Raw genomic sequence first — 19431 nt, 5'->3', positions numbered from 1 at the left:
AAACATGGCAGAAGAGGGGGCGGACAGACTGTAGAGCTGCAGGATCAGGGAGTTTTCTGTGAGACTGGGTCTCCTAGATGTGCCAGAAGCTCCATCCGTCAAGTCTCCCCAACAGGACCGCCCACATGTGAGCAGACCAAGGGGAACACCAACAGATACACTGTAGTGTACAGGAAAAAGCCCACAAGGCCACAATCCTACACAAGAAACTACAGACAACCGAGGAAAGCTGGGCATGGGAGAAGTGGTCTTCCCCAGGGAAGGACACACCAATTGTTTACCAGGGCCAAATGGTCAGCCCCGAAAACACACACACAAAAGTAATATTATATGGACTGACAGGTTATATCTAGGAATACATTTATGTGCAAGCAATAACAATTAGTGGAAAAGAGGCCATGAATTTGAAAGAGAGCAGGGAGGGGTATAGAGAAGAATTTGGAGGGAAGGAAAGAAGAAATGTTATAATTATACTATAGTCTCAAAATTAAAAAATAAGCCAGGTGTAGTGGCTCATGCCTTTAATCCCAGATCTTAGGAGGCAGAGATAGGCAGATCTCTGTGAATTCGAAGTCAGCCTGGTCTACATAGTTCCAGAACAGCCAGAGGTATACAGTGAGACCCTGTCTCAAAATAGATAGATAGATAGAGGATAGAGGATAGATAGATAGATAGATAGATAGATAGATAGATAGATAGATAAATGTAAAAATAAAACTTATTTAAAAATACTACTTGTACAGTCTGGAGAGGTGGCTCTGTGGTTTAGAGCCTTTGTTACTCTTGCAAAGGACCTGGGCCCAGTTTTCAGTACCCACATGATGCCTCACAAGCATCCACGACTCCAGTTCCAGCAGATTCAACATCCTCTTCTGTCTTCTCACCTCTGAGAGTACCAGGGACACACACATGCATGCAGGCAAGGCATTCATACACATAAAGTAAGATAAATATTTTAAAAATATATCAAATATATAGGCTAAAATTCTGCATCTATAGGGTTGAATTCAGCGTTATTAAAACAGTTTCACTTGATTTACTACAGTGAGGGGGCAAGCCTGTCTCAAAAGAAAGAAAATAAGGTAGATGTGGTGGAAGAGACTGCTCAGCAGCTAAGAGTGCTTGGTGCGCTTCCAGAGGACCAGAGTTCGGTTCCCAGCACCCACATGAGGTAGCTCACAAATACCTGAACCTCCAGCTCCATGGCTCTCTGCCTTCTTCTGGTCTCTGTGGATGTGACGCAATGCATACATTAAACAATTTTCAAAAATCTTAAATTTTATAATTTTAAAGATGGAGAATTAAAGAAGAAACCAGTCCATGTTGACTAGCCTTCAGAGGCATGTGCACAGATGAGAACAAGAGCATATCACATGCGCGCGCGCGCACACACACACACACACACACACCACCACCACCACCACCACCACCACCACCACCACCACCACCACCAGCAACCATAGCCAAACAAGGACACGCTGGTTGCTTCCCCCAAGCAGTGTTTGTTTTAGGACTAACCATGTAACACTGTTGATGCTACCAAGACGACACCAGGTCAGGGAAGCTGGCTAGGGGTTTTCTGGGAATGTTTTTCATGGTTCAAATAAAGATGCAAAGACTAGGTCTATTTTATGAGACTGGGGTGCAGGAAGCTGTGGCTACCCTTTGATCATCTCATGGCCATACTCTAGGAAACTGTGACTTCATGGAGTTTGAGACCGAAGGTGGTAGTTTATATGACTTAATATAAAGTCATCAGCTTCCCTATTCATTTGGTTATTTGAGTCAGGCTGGGCAAACAGTTGCTGAAAGAACTCTGAGTGCTATTTGCACAGGGAATCGGCAAGTACACAGGGCTTGTAGATTCAAGCACACACCTGGGTAGGCCCTGACTCACACACTGGACACACATGGGGCTGGAAGTCAGGAAGACAGACTGACCTTTAGGGCATCGGGATCTGCAAAGCAGACCTGGGCTCCCCACTGGATGCCGGTCCACAGGTCGTAGATCTGGGCAGCAATGTGACTGAGGGGCAAGTAGCTGACGACAACCTCCTGCTGGACTTCTGCTGGCTGGATGTCCCCAGCCTGACTGCCGAACCGCGCTGTCCATGTGATCTGAGGGGAGGAAACCACAGGGGCTTGGGCTACCTCCATAGAGATTCCCAGAGGACAGAGGTGCCCTCTCGGGTATTCCTACAGGCTCCAGAGACCTCTAGGGACAGGCCTCCGCCCTGCTCCCTTCCCTCTCCCCTCTGCAGGGCTCTGTCTACACCACAAATGGGTGGGCATTCCTACATCTAGCTCCTTAGGCTGAGCAGTCCGAGAGGCTTCCCCAGAGGCTGTTGAGGCAGGACCGCAGCCCAGAGTCATCCCACCCACCCATCTGGGCAACTGTCCTACATTGTCTTGACTCAACATCACGCCTTTGGGGTTTCCAGTGGTGCCGGATGTGTAGACCAGCACGCAACACTGGTTGGGCTGCTGGGTGTCAAGGACGGCGTCTAGGGCCTCCTCGGGCACTTCTTGTCCCAGTTCTATGAGTTCTTCCATCTGTGGCAACACAGGGCAGAGGAGTTGGTCTGGGTCAACCGTGTAGGCACAGACAGGCCCACCAGTCACCCAGGGCCCGCTACTCATACCGTGTACACGTTGGCCATCTTCTTCGGAAGGGGTTCTTGGTATATCACCACTGCTTTTAGATGTGGCAAGTCTTTCCAGATCTGCATCGACAGGGAAACAAATTGGGTTTCAGCAAGAAAATGGCCACGTTGTAGAAACAGCCTCATCTGCACGTGTTGGGCTGTAGCAAAAGTCTCCTATTTTTGATCCTCAATGTCAGTGGGACACCTCTGTCCACAGCTCCCCATTGTGGGAACTTGGGTGCAGTGACAGTGGGGACCCAGGGCCTGATTGAACAAGTCACACACCAGAGTGTTAGGTTAGTGCAGATGACGGAGACGGAGGTGCAAAGGGAGTGTAAACTTCAACACGGTGTGTCTCCTAAATTACTCAGTGGGAAAGATGTGTGTCTACAGCATGGCTTCGTGGCCTGAGGAAGGAATGCGGTGTGAACATATGTGAATAACGGACACGCATACAAGCAAGCATTTGTTTATGTTTGTCACAGGGGCTCTGGAAGCTTAGAACTCATTACCCTGACTTTCTACAGGCAGAGAGTGGGGGCAAGCACAAAACAAAAGGGGGAGGGATAAAGTCTTCAAGTATAACAAATAATTTTGACTTTGGAATCATGTAAATATTATAATTATTTAACAAATACGTTTATATGTAAAAGAGAAAAAATGATTTTCCAGTCTTGAGAGCAACCTGAATGAAATAAACCTGACAATCAAGTATGACAGTGTGTGCCTGTCATCTTAGCACTGGGGAGGCTGAGGCAGGAGGATCACAAGCTAACCTGAGCTATGTAGTAAGACTGTTTCAGACAAACAAACAAAAAAACCAAAACACTTCAAGCCAATACAAATGAAGACTACACGTCAACCTGGTTAAACACACACACACACACACACACACACACACACACACACACAAATACACATCATATAAACACAACGGCATCAAAAGTTTTTTTGTTTTATTACTTGCTTGTATATTTTCATTTTCCCTAATGATAAAGTCTTATTATGTAGCCCTGGCTGTCCTGGAACTCAGTCTGTAGACCAGGCTGGCCTTGAACTCACAGAGATCTACCTGCCTCTGCCCCCCCCCCCCAGTGCTGGAATAAAAGGTGTGTGGTGCTGGCCTCATCAAAGACTTTTATGCCTGTGTTTTGATTCTTTGTTCTTAGGAAAGAGTTAGAAGAGATTTCAAACTTCACTCAGCAGCCTGTCTGTCTGTCTTTTTTTTTTCAACCTGTGTGTGTTGTGTTTATGTGTATATACTTTGCCATGCCCAGGTTTTTACAAGGTCTGTGAGCACTTGGGTCCTCATGATTGTACAGCAAGCAGTTCACTGGACGAGTCATTTTCTTAGCTCTCTATCACTTTATTTTGCCTTTAAACGTTTTTATTTATTATTATTGTGTGTATATGATGGGTATAGTCATGCACATGTCACAGTATGCATGTGTGAAGGTCAGACAACCTTGTGGAGTTAACACCACATTCATGTGAGATCTAGGGATCAAACCCAGGTCATCAGACTTATACAAGTGCTTTATTTGCTGGCTCATCTAGTTAGCCCACTCCCCCTGTCTCTCTCTCTCTCTGTGTGCACACACACGTGTGTGTATTTGGGCATGCTTTTTGAGACAGGGTCTCATATAACTCAGGCTGGCTTCAAACTTGTAGCCTTGGCTAACTTTCTCCCTCCATTTCCTAAGTGTCAGTGTCAGGGTTACATGTATTTGCCACCATGTCTCGATTCATAGGTCTAATTCTTTCTTTTTCCCTTCAAGACAGGGTTTCTTTGTAGCTTTGGAGTCTGTCCTGGAACTTGCTTTGTAGACCAGGCTGGCCTTGAACTCACAGAGATCCACCTGCCTCTGCCTCCCGAGAGCTGGGATTAAAGATATGTGCCACCACCACCCGGTCATAGGTCTTGTTCTGGCAATAAATCTATACTGTTATTTTGAAATTATTTGATATGTGTTATAGGATTAGGCCAATCTGCTACAATTTTTAAGGCTAGATAAGAGAAATTCAAGAATAAAATCAAAATTAAATCCTCATCATGAAATGTTTGAATCAGAGCTATCTATCACTGTGAATTATGATTTAAATGGACACACGCAGACATACAAGCACAAGTGTATACACACACACACTCCTGAGATTGAGATGAGCTTCTATGGACTCAGTGTTCTGTCTGAAGATGTGAGGGGGGAGGGAAAAAGAGCAGGGGAAAGGTGAGGGAGGTATGAGGAGCTTGAGAAAAAGGGAGGGAGGTGAGAGGGTGAGATGGAGGAACAGCAGGAAGAGGAAGGATAGGGAGGAAGGGGAGGGGAGGCGTGTCTGATGTCGTGCGTGTTGAACTGATGTGAGAGAGCAATGAGTCAGGAGGGCAAGGTAGTTCAGAAGAACGGGTGGGAGAGCCACAGAAGGGAGAGTTCTCACTGGCTGAACAGCCGTGCTGACAGACACCTCATTGAGGAGGGCTCATGAAACTGGAGGCAAAGTTGCTGTGAGATAATGATCTTGTATATTTGAAAGATTTGTCACTGGTATTGGTTTAATAACATGCTGATGGGCCAGCAGCCAGGCAGGAAGTATAGGTGGGGTGACCAGACTAGGAGAATGTTCAGACGAGGGAAGCCAGATATAGAGGACACAAGATGAAAATGCTGCACTGAGAAAAGGCACTAAGCATAAAATAAGAATTAAGGATTAATTTCAGTTGTAAGAGCTAGTTAGTAATAAGCCTGAGCAATATGCTAAGCAGTTTTTAATTAATATAAGCCTCTGTGTGTTTATTTGGGACTGAACGGCTGCAGGACTGGGGGGGGGGACAGAAGCTTCTGTTTACAGAGAGCAATGGTTAAGACAGAGGAAACAGGTCTTACGCAGGTTTCTTGGAGGCCATAAAACATAGACCCAGAAAAGCCATGTCTTAAGGGGGTTTAATTTGAACTTGCCTTCAAAAATAGTTAGAGCAGAAAAAAATGTAGTTGTGGTATAATATAAAGAAATTTTTTTAATATTTATTTATTATGTATACAATATTCTGTCTGTGTGTGTCTGCAGACCAGAAGAGGACAGCAGACCTCATTACAGATGGTTGTGAGCCACCATGTGGTTGCTGGGAATTGAACTCATGACCTTTGGAAGAGCAGGCAATGCTCTTAACCACTGAGCCACCTCTCCAGCCCTAATATAAAGAAATTTAATACATGTATAATTGAAATCCCTATGTTTCAAAAATAAAGTTGGTGAATTGCTGAGTTAAATTAAAACTATAAATCCACCAAATCAAGAATCTCAGTGAATTTAAAGGAAGATACACACACACACACACACACACACACACAAATAAATAAATAAGTGAATGAAGTGATTACAAAAAAAACCTCTCCAGATACAGCCTGAGGGAAGCATTAAAACCAGTGCTAGGGAACACATCTTGAGACAGGCGTGACAATGCAGGGCCTGGAGTGTGCAGAGGAGTTCAAGACTAGCCTCAAAGGAGCAAACAATGGTTTCAAGCAAGTCTTGAAAGTGGCCAGAAAAGCTGGGTGGTGATGAGGCACATCTTAACCCCAGCACTCAGAAGGTAGAGGCAGGTGAATCTATGTGAGTTCGAGGCCAGCCTGGTCTACAGAGTGAATTCCAGAACAGCCAGGGTTATACAGAGAAACCCTGTCTTAAAAAACAAACAAATGGTTCAAGATCATTCTGAGTGACAGGAGACATCCTATCAGTGTGAAATATCACAAAAATTGTGATGAGAGCTTTGAGCTACAGCTGACTACTGCACTCAAACTGAGTGTATAGTGAACTAGATGACTATATAGAATACATATATACATATACAAATACATATATAATAGTTCCTAGATAATACTGATTTATTACCCAGTAAGTTAAGGCTCATAGATTATATTAATTACAGAACTGTGATATTAATATAGAAATTATGAATATAGAAATTACTAAAAATATTTATGAATATAAAGCTATTCAAATTAGATTTATAATTTTTGACATTCTAGCAATGATTCACAGCCAAATTTATTTATTCCATGCATTTTTGGGAATAAATGTTATATAAGAAAAAAACAAAACAAACAAAAACCAAAAACCAAACCAAAACAAAAAAGCAGCCAGAGAAATATATTATAATGAGGAAGAAAGACACCACAGATTTCTATCAGGAAACACACAGAGAGAAAACATTGGGATGAATCTTTAAGAACAAAGGAAGGAAGGGTCAACCAAGAATGCAAAATCAGACGAAATTAATCTTTCAACAAATGAAGTCAAAAGTAATTTTTTTTTTCAGAAAAAGAGAAACTGAAGGAATGCGTTGCTTTAGAAACCTCAAGAATGCTGAGGAATGAGGCAGCAAGAGAATTTCAAGGGTATACACCTGCCACAAAGCCTGGCAATTTGAGTTCAGTTCCCAGCATCTATTTAGTGGAAGGAGAGAACCAATTTCTGAAAGTGGTCCTCTGGTTTCCTCAGTATGATGTTTCAAATATGGGACAAATGGCTGAGGTGCCCATTAACATATCAAAGCAGAATCCTCCCTGCATCCCTCAGTCCCCACCTGTTACAGGGTCCTCCTGACTGCCATACCCCACCTCACCCCACCCCAAACTTCTCCAGCCCAGGGGCTGGATTGCCCTTCCCCCCAGCTGCCTTTCCCTATATGATCTAGCCATTTTGGTTATCTGATCCTTTTTGTCTATTCTTCTTTGGGCCTCCTGGCTGCTGCACCTGGTTCCCCACCTTCCCCTCCCCCTCTCCTCACATGGTTCAGGGTCATGTCTACTCTGGACTCTCCCAGACATCCCTGCCTCTGACGATGCTCTCCCACGTGTCTAGAATAAACTCCTCTCCACCACGCCTAGGAGCAGTCGTGTCCTTCCTTCCTTCCTTCCTTCCTTCCTTCCTTCCTTCCTTCCTTCCTTCCTTCCTTCCTTNTTATGAAGGATCCTGGGGATACTCCCAAGTGCCACACTTGAGGGGTGGGGATGGTTCTTCTAGTTATGCATTCAGGCAGTAAATCCACACTTATATTTGGTTTTCCTTTTAGTTTCTTTTCTCTCCTTCCTTCCTTCCTTCCTTTCTCCTTCCTTCCTTCCTTCCTTCCTTTCTCCTTCCTTCCTTTCTCCTTCCTTCCTTCCTTCCTTCCTTCCTTTCTCCTTCCTTCCTTCTTCCTTCCTTTCTCCTTCCTTCCTTTCTCCTTCTTCCTTCCTTTCTCCTTCCTTCCTTCCTTCCTTTCTCCTTCCTTCCTTCCTTTCTCCTTCTTCCTTCCTTTCTCCTTCCTTCCTTCCTTCCTTCCTTCCTTCCTTCCTTCCTTCCTTCCTTCCTTCCTTCCTTCCTTCCCAGTCACTCAGTACACAGTACACATGTGCCCTCCCCTCTGACACACACCCCTATACATGTTCAGCATGACTGCAAAGCCCTCACTATTCTCTGAGGTTGGTTGGTTTGCTCCTGTGAAACCCACTGTAGGGTTTGTGGGTCTGTCCGCATGCTCTGTGAGTTCCCGTCACACGTGGAGCAGTACCCTGTCTGAAGGTGCACTGAGATTTGTTCAAGATGCACAGCAGAAGATCTAGAACAAACCTTGAGGTGGGAACGGAGGTCGAGATAGACTGGAAAGCCAAACACAACACAAACCCAATGCAGAAGTCAGAAAGGGGCAAAGAGCAAGTAGCCACATGGTTGATTAGTGACCATTTTGTTTTCCAGACCTGAGTATATGCTAGGAGCAGAAGAATCGTTTAAAGACACAAAGTTGTATTTACTTATGTGTATCTGTCTGCTTGTGCATGGTTGCATATGTGTGTGGAGGGATGTGAGGATGATTTGAGGGAGTTGGCTGCCTCCGTTTACCACGTGGATTCTGGAGATCAAATTCAGATCACCAGGCTTGGCAGCGAGCATCTTTCCTACTGAACCATCTTGCCAGCTGTTTTTCCTTTATCCTTTTCTTTGAGACAGGGTCTCATGTATCCCAGGCCGGCCTCTAACTTTCTATGTAATGAGAGAATGGTTTTGAGCTTCTGGTCTTTCTGCCTCCACCTCCTGAGTGCTAAGACTACAGCGGCGTACCTACACATCCAGTGATGTAGGCTACATTTACGTGGCACTGGGAGTGGAGCCAAGGTTCTGGGTAAGCATTCTATTAATTGAGCAACACTCCCAGCCCTCGTTACCAGACATTATTTAAGAAAGACGCACACCGCTGATTGGGATGCACAGCCAAGTACTTGGAGAATGAAACAGCATGATTAGGGTTATTTGCCTTTTAATTTAGCAAAAAGGCAAAGACACATGTGAGAGCACCCTGATAAACATGAAACCTGATGATGCAGGGGACTGTCTCTGTTTGTTTGAGAACTTCCATAACACAGATTCTGTTTTACACCTAAGGGAGTCATTTAACTGAAGCCCTGGATCTGAGAGGCTGCATTTTAAGCTATCCAACCCTCCCCAGCCCAGCATGGGAGGGTTCAAAAGAGGGCCTGTCGAGTTGGTTTTCCTTCTTCTAAGTGAGGGCTCAGTGAAACCACTGAACTAGCCATTCCATGGGTGGGAAGGAGGTTTACTGTAACTATGAAACTGCCTCCTGGCTATCAGGTGGTAGAGAGCAGCCAGAGGCATCCGGGGAGGCTGCCATGGCTACCTGGGGTGGGGGTGAGGGACAGATGTAGAGGGCCAGCTGTGGAAGAGAGGAGGTAGAACCTGGTGTAGCCTGAGATTTAGACAGGAGGGGAAGAGGAAGCATGCAGGCCAGAAGATCACTGGCTTTTACATGCGTTACAGGGAGATGTTGATGTTAATGAGGAGAAAAGAGCCTGGAGGTTAGCTCGGAGCTTTGAAATGCGTTATGTGTGTGTGCTAATAGGAAATTAGATGTACCAACTGCCAGAAGTGGAGAAGTGGATCTTCCTGGCAGGTAGAGACCTATTTCACAGGTTCCTGAGCAGCGCTGTGGAAGCGTCTCTCTTTCTGCCAGCAATCCTTCTGAGACACCCCAAGCTGAGGCCAGATTGTCAGTTCGGACATTGCCAGTGGTACTGCCATTTTGGGGATTGGGACCTAACAGCAGCCCCAACATGTGTGTATGTCCATGAGTGTGTGTGTGTGTGTGTGTGTGTGTGTGTGTGTGTGTGTGTGTGTAGGGGGGCACACGTTGACATCAGATGCTTTCCCTCAATCACACTCAACCTTATTTTCTGAGGTCTTTTGGTGAGCCTAGCCATGGGCTTCCTCCACCTCCACCTGTGCCGACAGGCACTTGCTACAACGTCTGGCTTTTCGTGTATTTGCTGCTGATCCAAACTCTGGTTCTCATGCACACCTAGAAGGCACGCTCCTCACAGAGCCACGCCCCCCTCCAGATAGACTGGTTCCTTTAGAAAAACTTTCTTTTTGAGATTATAATATAATTACATCATTTACCCCTTCCCTTTCCTCCTATCAAACCCTCCTATAGACCCTTCCCTGCTCTCTTTCAAATTCATGGCCTCTTTTTTCATTAATTGTTGTTACACACAGATGCACACAAACACACACACACACACACTCCTAAATACATACATACAGTCTGTTTTGTCCGTATAATGTTACTTTGTGTATATATGTTTTCAGAGCTGACCACTTGGTATTGGATAACCAGTTGGTGCGCTTGACCCTGGGTAGGATTATTTCTTCTACTCCCAGAATTCCCTGCTTGTCTGTAGCTCTTTGTACTGGAAAGATTTAAGATCCACATGATCAGGGAGTTTGCTGTGAGACTGTGTCTCATAGTAATGTCAGGAGCTATGCCAATAAAATCTCCCCAACATGTCTGCCTAAACACAAGCTGTACCAGGACAATAGACATGTTAACATGGATGATGAAGGCAAGCTCATGAGGCCTCAACCCTGTTAGATTGATTCCTAATCCATCACGGTTTCAGACCTAAGTGGGCCTGGGAGAGCCTGGCTCTGTTCTGGGTTAGGCTGTGATGAGTCAGGCTCAGAAAATGACCCAATGACCTGGGTGTGTCTGAGACCATGGGGCTATCTGAGGACTTCTGGGTCATGCTAAGTCCAGGGTGCTTTGAAAAGGCCAGTAACATATATATCCCTGATGACTTCTCTGGTAGAGACAAGGGAGGGCATTTTCCATGACCTCTCTGGAAACCCAGGCCCCATGGTTCTTGGAGGTTGACCACTTAGCATATCCCTCAGAACAAGAGTTTGGAGAAGGAAAGAAGACGGCCTGAAGATAGCTCCGCCCTCCTTGTCTCGGAGTACGGTTGGGGCCACACACTCTGTCCCTATCTGTCTGGTCCCAAACCCACATGCTCGTCTAAGATAGACAAATGGAGCTGGTCAGTGAGATCCTGAAAGCAGGACTCAAAGAAAGGGCCCTGTAAGGAGGCAGAACAGTTCCTCACTAGCCAAGGAGCCACAGGAGAAACCCTTCACAGTAAAACAGAATGGCCGCAAAATAGAGTTTTCATAATCACCCTAAACTGGCCTAAAAGGCTGTGCTCACATGTCCGAGACTAGCGCACACTCCATGGAGTCTGGATCTAGCCATAGGGTAGCCAAGCACAAGATGCAAGAGTGGGCACCTTATCCAGCCTCACTTACAAGTTCAGGAAGGTGTGTGTACTCACACCTGCCAGGCCATGTCTGCTGTTTGAGGAACTGTCTCTTAGGTTGATGGCTCAGGCCCCTGTTAGATCTTGTTTGGGGTCTAGGTCCCCTCCATCCCCTCCATCCCACAGCTTTCCTGGGCCCCAGCTCTGCATTTCATCCTGGCCTGTCTTGGAGAGGAGGGACACTCAGCTTGTTGCACTAGTGTTCCCTGAGCAGACCTGGACTCTGGAGGCTGGGAGGGGAGTGTCTCCTCACTTTGCTGTGAGCCAGTGATTCTCAGTCAGGGCTCGCACAGCCTCTCCTGAGGGGACCCTCTCCAGGAGCTGGGTCTGCCCCAGGGAGTATCTCCACAGCCAAGTGAGAACGACAAGTCCCAGCTTGCTTTATTTTTTTCTTAAGAGACTTCTCCAGCAGAGATGAAGGGAGGCAGGCACCTACTGTGGTCTCTCTGGAGACCCAGGTTCCAGGTTCTGGAAGGATGACCCTCAGGAGCAGATAAGTGGCTAGAGCCCAAGGAACATCTCCAGAGCACAAACTAAGCCACAGAGGAGTCCATGTCCACAGCTCTCCCTTTAGGTCAGACCCTGTCCAGAGGGAAGGCCATGACAGACAATGGCCTGGCCAGGAGTATGAGTGAAAGGCAATATTACCCACTCCCCAAGTGTGTGTGTGTGTATGTGTGTGTGTGTGTGTGTGTGTGTGTTGTACATGTGTATTGCATGTGCACATGGGCTGAGGGAGATAAGAATTCTTGATGGGTGAATAAAGCACCGTTCATACACTAGAGTAGATGTCCAGCCTCTAACCACAACCCACTGCCCTTCCCACCAAACCTTCAGTATCTTCTCCAGCTGCTTCTGTGTGTCAACCACAATGACATTGGCACGGCAGTCATGGGCGATGTACTGGCAGGCTTCAAGGGAGCTAGTGGTATAGATGCCAGTGACAATGCCCCTGTTGGGGGCACAGGAAGATTCATATCAGGTGCAGAGGAATCATCCCCTCCTCACAGACTCCGTTCCCAGGGAGCTCAAACAGGCAGGGATGGGAAAAGGGGGACCCAGAAGGCCGTGGGGGTGGGGGAGATAAGGGATACTGCAGAGTGGTAGAGAGCCCGCTAAAGAAATAATAATCCTCTCTGTCCTTTCTGCCCACCACCAGCCCATAGGAGACCTTACCCCTGCCCAGTCACTCACCCTGCGAACACTGTGCCCACCGCAGAGAAGAACCACTCTGGGGAGTTGAAGCCGAGGATCCCCACGCTGTGGGCTCGCTCCAGGCCAAGCTCCAGGCCAAAGACAAATAGGCGGGTCAACTACACAGAAAGGACCTTTCTCCCTCCCCTGCTGCCTCCCAATAGACTGCAGAAACCCGTCCAGGCCCATCCCCATCTCAGAGTTCACCCAGTCAGAAAACATCTTAGGGAATCAGCTTCTGGCAACCCTGTTGACTCTTCCTCTGACTTTCTGGGGAGACCAGTCTATTTGGATTCCTTCCTTGAAGGTAGCCTGTGGTAGAGGCTCCATAAATGTAAAATCTTTAGCGTAGGGCCCAGAATATAGTGTTAACCCAGCGGATGGTATCAGGTTTTACAGTGGTGATTTCTGGAGACCTCGCCTGCTGGGGAGTTGGAGAGGAGGCTTATGAGCACTCAAGCTAGAAAGCAGGTCTCAGGAAAGAAAGGGTGTGCAGTGAGGGGTTCCTACCTTCAGGAAGCCCTTGGCGACTTTGCGGGCAATCTCGTAGTACTGGTAGTAAGAGATGCGCTCCCACTTGTTTCTGCGCTTGAAGCCCAGAGCACTGAGGTTCCCGTACTTATCCAGGGCCTCGTAGAACATCCGGTGCACGGTATAGGGAGGCTGCGTGCAGAAGGGTTCCCGGCGCAGGCGCACTCTTCCATCTGCCCGAGCTGTCCAGAGTGTTTCCTCTGCAGGGGGAAAAGACCGCAGTGTGGTCAAACCTACCTGGGTTGTCTATAGGGGATCCAGTTCTGACCTGGGCAGGGCCTCCATGCCTGGTGCCGACAATACCTTCCGGACAGGACCTTGAGAACTGGCAGGCAAACCAGGCCTGTGGTGGGCCGGAAGGCGGTTTGGAGAAGGCAAGTCTGGCTTGGCCTTGGAAGATGAGCAAAGTTTAGTGTAGGGATATTTCATTTGTATTTTAATAAATAAAGCTTGCCTGAAGATCAGAGAGTAAAATAGTAACACTGATCAGCCTTACAGACCAGGCAGTGGTGACAAACACCTTTAATCCCAGTAACCACACTAGTTTGCCAAAAAAACTGGATGGTAGTTGTGTGCCTTTAATCCCAGCACTAGAGAGGAATAAAAGACAGGAGGAGACAGCTCTCAGTCACAGTCTCATTCTGAGATTCCTGGAGGCAGGATCGGCATTTCGGAATAAGGTGTCTGTTTTGTTTTTCTGACCTTCGGGTTGAACCCCAGTTTCTATCTCCAGGTTTTACTAATCTTGCTACAGGTCAGGGAGACAGCAGGGGAGAAGAGAGGAAACTGGAGGGAAGTCCCAGAGATGGAGACTCCTGGGCCTTTCTCTGTGGTTACCCTTGCTGGCCAAGGTTGTGGTGGGCAGAGGCAAGGCATAAAGTCAGGGTTTTAGAGACAAATTGGGGGGCTGAAAACCAACAGGCCCACATCCCTAGCCAGCAAAGCCTGTAGAGCAGAGGACAGACAGCAGAAATATAGACAGTTATGTCTGGGTCTTCTTATTCCACCCTCATGGAGTAGATCCACACAGCCTTATGATGTCACACATGGGTACTGTGGCCCAGACAGGTTCACTCACTTTCCCCACATCACACAGCAAGAAAGTGGCAGAGTCAAGACTTGAACTCACATATGCCTGATATCTCATCCCACAGTTTGGGACACTGTGTGGGTGGGAACAGAGCCCATAAGCAGGCATCTTCCTCTTGGCTGAACCACTTACATGTTGGGTTGAGGCAAACACAACAGCCTGAATCTGCTTCCTCAGAGGGAAGGTGGGACATTTGTTATCGAGTGTGGGGATCAGAAAAAATGACACATACAAAGGAGACTCAAGTGGTCAATAAAAGCTCATTCTCCTCCATTTTCCTGTTTATAAAGAAAGTTTCCATGGGTTCTCTGAACTCTTTTAGACCTTTCGGGCTTATTTGTTTGTTTGTTTTCAGGGTCTTGAAGGCTAGCCTCAAGTTTACAATCCTCCTGCCTCTGCCTACTAAGCACCGGGATTATAGGTAGGTGCTGCCATATCTGGCTGGGCCTTCCTTCCCTGGGACAAGGATGATCATTCTAAAATCACGAGCACAATGTGGATAGAGAGTGAGCTGTCCAGGACCCACATGAGGCCTCACTGCTGCCTCCTGGCCAGGCACATCTTCGGAGGAAGCCAACGCCTTCACAGGGCTTGCCTCAAGGCTGGCACCAACGGGGTATCTTGCCTCTGGTCCTACCTGAACTAGACAGACAGATCAGATGCCTCTTTCCTCTGTAGATGCATACTTAGGCTGCAAAAAGACTTTGACATTGGCCTAAAGAAGTAAAGCTCGTGGGGCTGAGATAGGAAGGGGGCATGACAAATACAGTCTGGGCCAGGGGAGGGCACCAGAGAGAAGGTTTTATTGTGACCCATACTGGCAGAAGCCAGAACAAGTTGACTAACCATCTCCCCATCTTTCCCAGACCAAGTCCCTGTTGTAGCCATTGCTGGAGCCCATTGCCCCTAGGACGGAGGTGTAAGTCATGTCCCAAAGTCCAGCAGCCCCAGTCCCCAGCCCTGCCCTCTGCAGATTCTGTCCACTATTCCATAAGCTGAAGAGGAATCAGGGTAACTTGGGTTCCAAACCTTGACCCTGTCATTCCCTGCTGTGACCCTAATATGTGATCTTCCTCTTAGCTGCACTGCAATCATGGAAGGCAAAGCGGGATTAGTGAGGACAGAGACGCTGGATGCTCAGGCAGTGCTGGTGGAAATGAAGGCTGGGGTACAGCTCTATCAGGAGACAGCTTAGCCATTTCTCAGAGAGTTACTATACCTCTCAGCATTGTGGCTCCTAGGTAGCTCAAGAAAAACAAACATGTGCCCCCACAAACACTTGCATATGGACGTTCATACCAATATTACTTATCAACCTAAGAAGGGGAAGAACTCAGATGTCCACAGACAGGTGACCAAAGGCACAAGGTGCATGATCTGGTGCGGGACAATTGTCTATATTCTGTCAATTATGTTATAAATAAACGCTGACTGACCAGTAGTCAGGCAGGAAGTATAGGCGGGACAACCAGACAGGAAGGAGAGGCGGGTCAATGAGAACAGGAGAATTCTGGGAAGAGGGAAGCTCCTTCTGCAGTCCTGTCCAGACACCGAAGAAGCAAGATGTGACTAGGTACTGAGCCATATGGCTAACACAAATAAGAATAATGGGCTAATATAAATTATAAGAGTTAATAAGAAGCCTGAGCTAATGGGCCAATCAGTTTATAACTAATGTAGACCTCTGTGTGATTTCTTTGGGACTTAACGACTACGGGAACTGGGCAGGACAGAAACCCTGACAACAATGATCCATACGATGGGATCCATTTCTATTCTAAGAAGGAGCCAAGTACCAATTGTGAGTCAAACATGGAGACAGCTCAAACCATGTTCAGTGAAAGAAGCCAGATGTGGAAGACCATGTACCTCGTGATTCCAATTGTAAGACGTATCCAGGAAAAGACTGGTTAGTTGCCTAAGGCTAGGGGTGGGAATGGGAATGACCACAAGAAGAGTACAGGGCATCTTTTGGGATTGATGGAAATATTCTAAAAATAAATTGCGATGATTACAGAACTCTGTAAGTTTCTAAACTTGTTGAATTGGGCCTGGAAAGATGGCTCAGCAGGTAAAGACACTTGTCTACTTCTCTGAGTTCAGTCCCTAGGACCTGCACACTGGAAGGAAAGATTGACCTCCTGTCTGTTACCTGCACAGTATCGTACCTTCATATCCCCAACCTACATACATATAATAAATAAGTAAATTTGTATCGTACACTTACCATAGGTGGATTAAATGGTATATGAACTATACCTTAGTGAAACTGTTCTAAAATAATGAGAGGAGGGAAATGAAAGGGAGAAGGGCTGAGGATGGAGCAAAGTGGTCAGTGTGCTTATTTAGCGTGCAAAAAGCCCTGGATTCACTCTCTGGCACTACAGAAACCAAGTGTGGCAGTACATGCCTACAAAACCAGCACTTAAGAAGTGGAGGCAGCAGGATCAGAAGTTGAAGATCATTGCTAGCTGCATAGCAAGTTTGAAGCAGTTTTTGAGACCTTGTCTCAAAAAAAAAAACAAAAACAAACAAACAAACAAAAAAAACAATGTTGATCTTCCAAACAGAGCAAGGACCCAGAAGCTGGTGTGTTTAGTGTGTGTGAAGCTGGGTACCCACTTGCTGTCTTACTGTTAGTCCTTTTCCCTCCCTGGGGGAACAGAAACTTCTGTCTGCTTGGAGCAGAAAAAGCGTCTTCCTCCTATGATCTAGTCCAGAAGCCCACGCCCCCCTGCACCTGTTCCCCTAGCTGCCAAGAGGAGCAGAGGTAAGCCTCAGTCTTATGATCATTGCTAAAGCCTCCCTCAAGCCAAGAATTGTCTTTCTTCTTTTTCTACATGGACTGGAGGTTGCAGCCAGGGCTCTGTGCGTGCTAGGGCAGGTGCGCTATTGCCGTGCTGCATCCCTAGTCCAAACCAAGAGGCTTAACTTTAAGCAGTTATAATCTCTTATTTCAATGACAAAAATGGAACGCATTCTTTAGGAAATACAAAACGGCTCAGAGGCCTGTGCTGCGCAGAAGTGGGTGGCCTCCTTATCCAGACATCAGAAAGGTTTCTTTCTGGCTGCTGCTGCAGTTGGGCTGGCTTTGGTTTGGTGTAGCTGCTGGGGCTCTGCCGTATGTGCTAGCCTACCACTGAGCTACAAACACAGCCCAGCAGCGCAGCTAGCATATCTGCAAGACGAAGCGGGGTGGGGGAGGGAAAGATCATGCCATTGGAGTAATAACCGAGGAGGGGAAACTCAAAATGCCCGTGAGACTTTGGGGCTCGTGTGTCAGCATCATAATAAATCATGCATAGCAATGAATAATGCAGGAGTGAGCACCCCAGCAATGAGGACTTGCCAGTGTAGTCCACAGGGCAGTCTTCGTTTGCACACAGAAAGAAACCCTCTTGTTTCTTTGATACTCGGGGCCTCTACTTGCACCCTCACTTTCCTGGCTTCGATGGAGGCCCTGAACAATGTGGTATGCCTCTAGTCTGAGGGAAGCCACAATGTTTGAGAGAGCACGATTAACAACAACATGTATTTTTGAAAATGAACAAGTAGATTCTGTGTTCTCAGCACAAAAAATTTCGTCTGTGATGGAGTGCATATGATAACAGTCTTAATTTAGCCACCCCATACTATCCATGTGTTTTAAAACAGCCCACCATAAAATATGGGTTTTAATTTGCGGGTTTAAAATTTTAAGGGGGGGGGAATCTATAATGCAAGGTCAATAGTTGTGCCCTCAAGCCTCCATGTCAGAAAGGGAACAGGGATTGGTAAGGACTCCTAAGGAAATGGGAGAGGATATGCCATACTAACAGAGGGCCCTGTTCCTCAGTGGTGGGATTCGGTGCCAGGTAAGAGTGGTGTCATGGTTTGAATGAGATTGGTCCCCTTAGGTTCATAGGTTTGAATTCTTGACCCCCAGTTGGTGGAACTGTGTGGGAAGGAGTAGGGGCGTGGCCTTGTTGGAGGAGGCGTGCCACTGGGGTGGGGTTGGAGGTTTCACAAAGGCCTCACCATTTCCAGTTAGCGCTCTCTCTTCCTTGTGCTTGTGGCTTGAGATGTGAGCTCTCAGCTGCTGCTCCAGCACCCTGCCTGCCTCTTGCACACACCCTGCCATGATGATCACAGATTCTAACCCTCTGGAACCATGAACCCCAAATTAAACACTCTCTTGTATAAATTACTTTGGTCAAGGTGTCTTATCCCGGCAGCATAAAAGTAACTAGGACAAATGGAGACCAAGAGTTATAAGAAATCTGTGTGTGTGTGTGTGTGTGTGTGTGTGTGTACTCTTATTTGAACATTTAAATATTTAAAAAATTATGTGGGTCAGGACAAACACAGTCATTAACCATTAATCATTTATCCCAGGTCGTCTAGAGGATAGATATCTAGAGGTAGGATAAAAGGATCAAGAAAAAAAAGTGTTTTTAAAATTTTGTTTGGGCACCTGGGAATTTGATGTTTGGGATGGAATACAGCACATTCTAAGCACAACACTCCTGCCCCTGGTCCCCAGTCCCAGCCCCAGCCTTGTTCTCCTGCCCCTGGTCCCCAGCCCCAGCCTTGTTCTCCTGCCCCTGGTCCCCAGCCCCAGCCATGTTTATATTTTTGGTGCACATCTCTGGACAGAGTTATTCATCTAATTTCTTCTGTCTTGTTCCTGCTTTACCTCCCGGAGCCAACGCTGTTGAGTGCTCAGCTTGCCCACGGCTTGAAAGGAAGAAAGATAGAACGGGAAGAGAGGAGAAGCTGGCTGGTCTGTATTTCCGCTCCCTCTTAGTCCAGCTGTTTCATGAAACAGGACAGAGTCCTAGCCTATGCCACAAAGAACAGGGGTTTCCTAGCAATCAGAATGAATCTTGCCGGCTCTCTTTGTCCACAGGCCCAGTTAGGCCAGTAGGCCCTTTAGACTAGCCAAAAGAGAAACCTGGGGGGGGGCAAGGGCCTGCCCCTCCCCTCCCTGGGGCCCAGTCATCCTTGCCCCAGGAAGAAGTCACCATGGTCACATGAATTGAGCACTGTCTCATATGCCCACAATCTTCTGTCACCTAGCTAAAGCTTAGGTCTCAGGGAGCTAAGTGGTTGCAGAGCTGGGAGGCAGAACTCTGGCTCAGAGTCGCTCTGCCTGATGCTTTCACTGTCCTCCTCTGGTGTGCTGTCCCCCCAGTGGCCTTCACTACAAACCCTGTTTCCATATCTCCTCTGGGAAAAAGATAGTGACTCTGGCCCAAATCCTGCCTTGTAACCTTGGACTTGTGGCTGATAAGTTGTCCTGCATTTCTCAGACCTCCAAAGTGTCCTTTCTAAACCCAGACCAGAT

The 19431-nt window shown here is 47.0% G+C and overlaps 1 protein-coding gene across 2 annotated transcripts in view; it reads right to left on the bottom strand.

The window, feature by feature from the left end:
• Acsbg1 (acyl-CoA synthetase bubblegum family member 1) overlaps positions 1-19431 on the bottom strand; it is a 58017-nt gene that overhangs the window by 13198 nt on the left and 25388 nt on the right. For both annotated transcript variants that reach the window (XM_050119401.1, XM_050119400.1), the window contains 6 exons: positions 12995-13215; positions 12485-12573; positions 12122-12242; positions 2643-2723; positions 2404-2553; positions 1942-2118 (listed from right to left, as the gene is read on the bottom strand). In XM_050119401.1, coding sequence (XP_049975358.1) covers positions 1942-2118; positions 2404-2553; positions 2643-2723; positions 12122-12242; positions 12485-12573; positions 12995-13215 — 839 coding nt within the window. The remainder of the gene's footprint in view (positions 1-1941; positions 2119-2403; positions 2554-2642; positions 2724-12121; positions 12243-12484; positions 12574-12994; positions 13216-19431) is intronic.

Source organism: Alexandromys fortis, unplaced genomic scaffold (genome assembly GCF_014885135.2).
Source record: "Alexandromys fortis isolate MF-2015 unplaced genomic scaffold, M_Fortis_MF-2015_v1.1 scaffold_167, whole genome shotgun sequence".
In the NCBI taxonomy this organism is placed as follows: domain Eukaryota; kingdom Metazoa; phylum Chordata; class Mammalia; order Rodentia; family Cricetidae; genus Alexandromys; species Alexandromys fortis.
The sequence above is the reverse complement of the archived record's forward strand: the minus strand, read 5'-3'. Positions and strand labels throughout refer to the sequence as shown.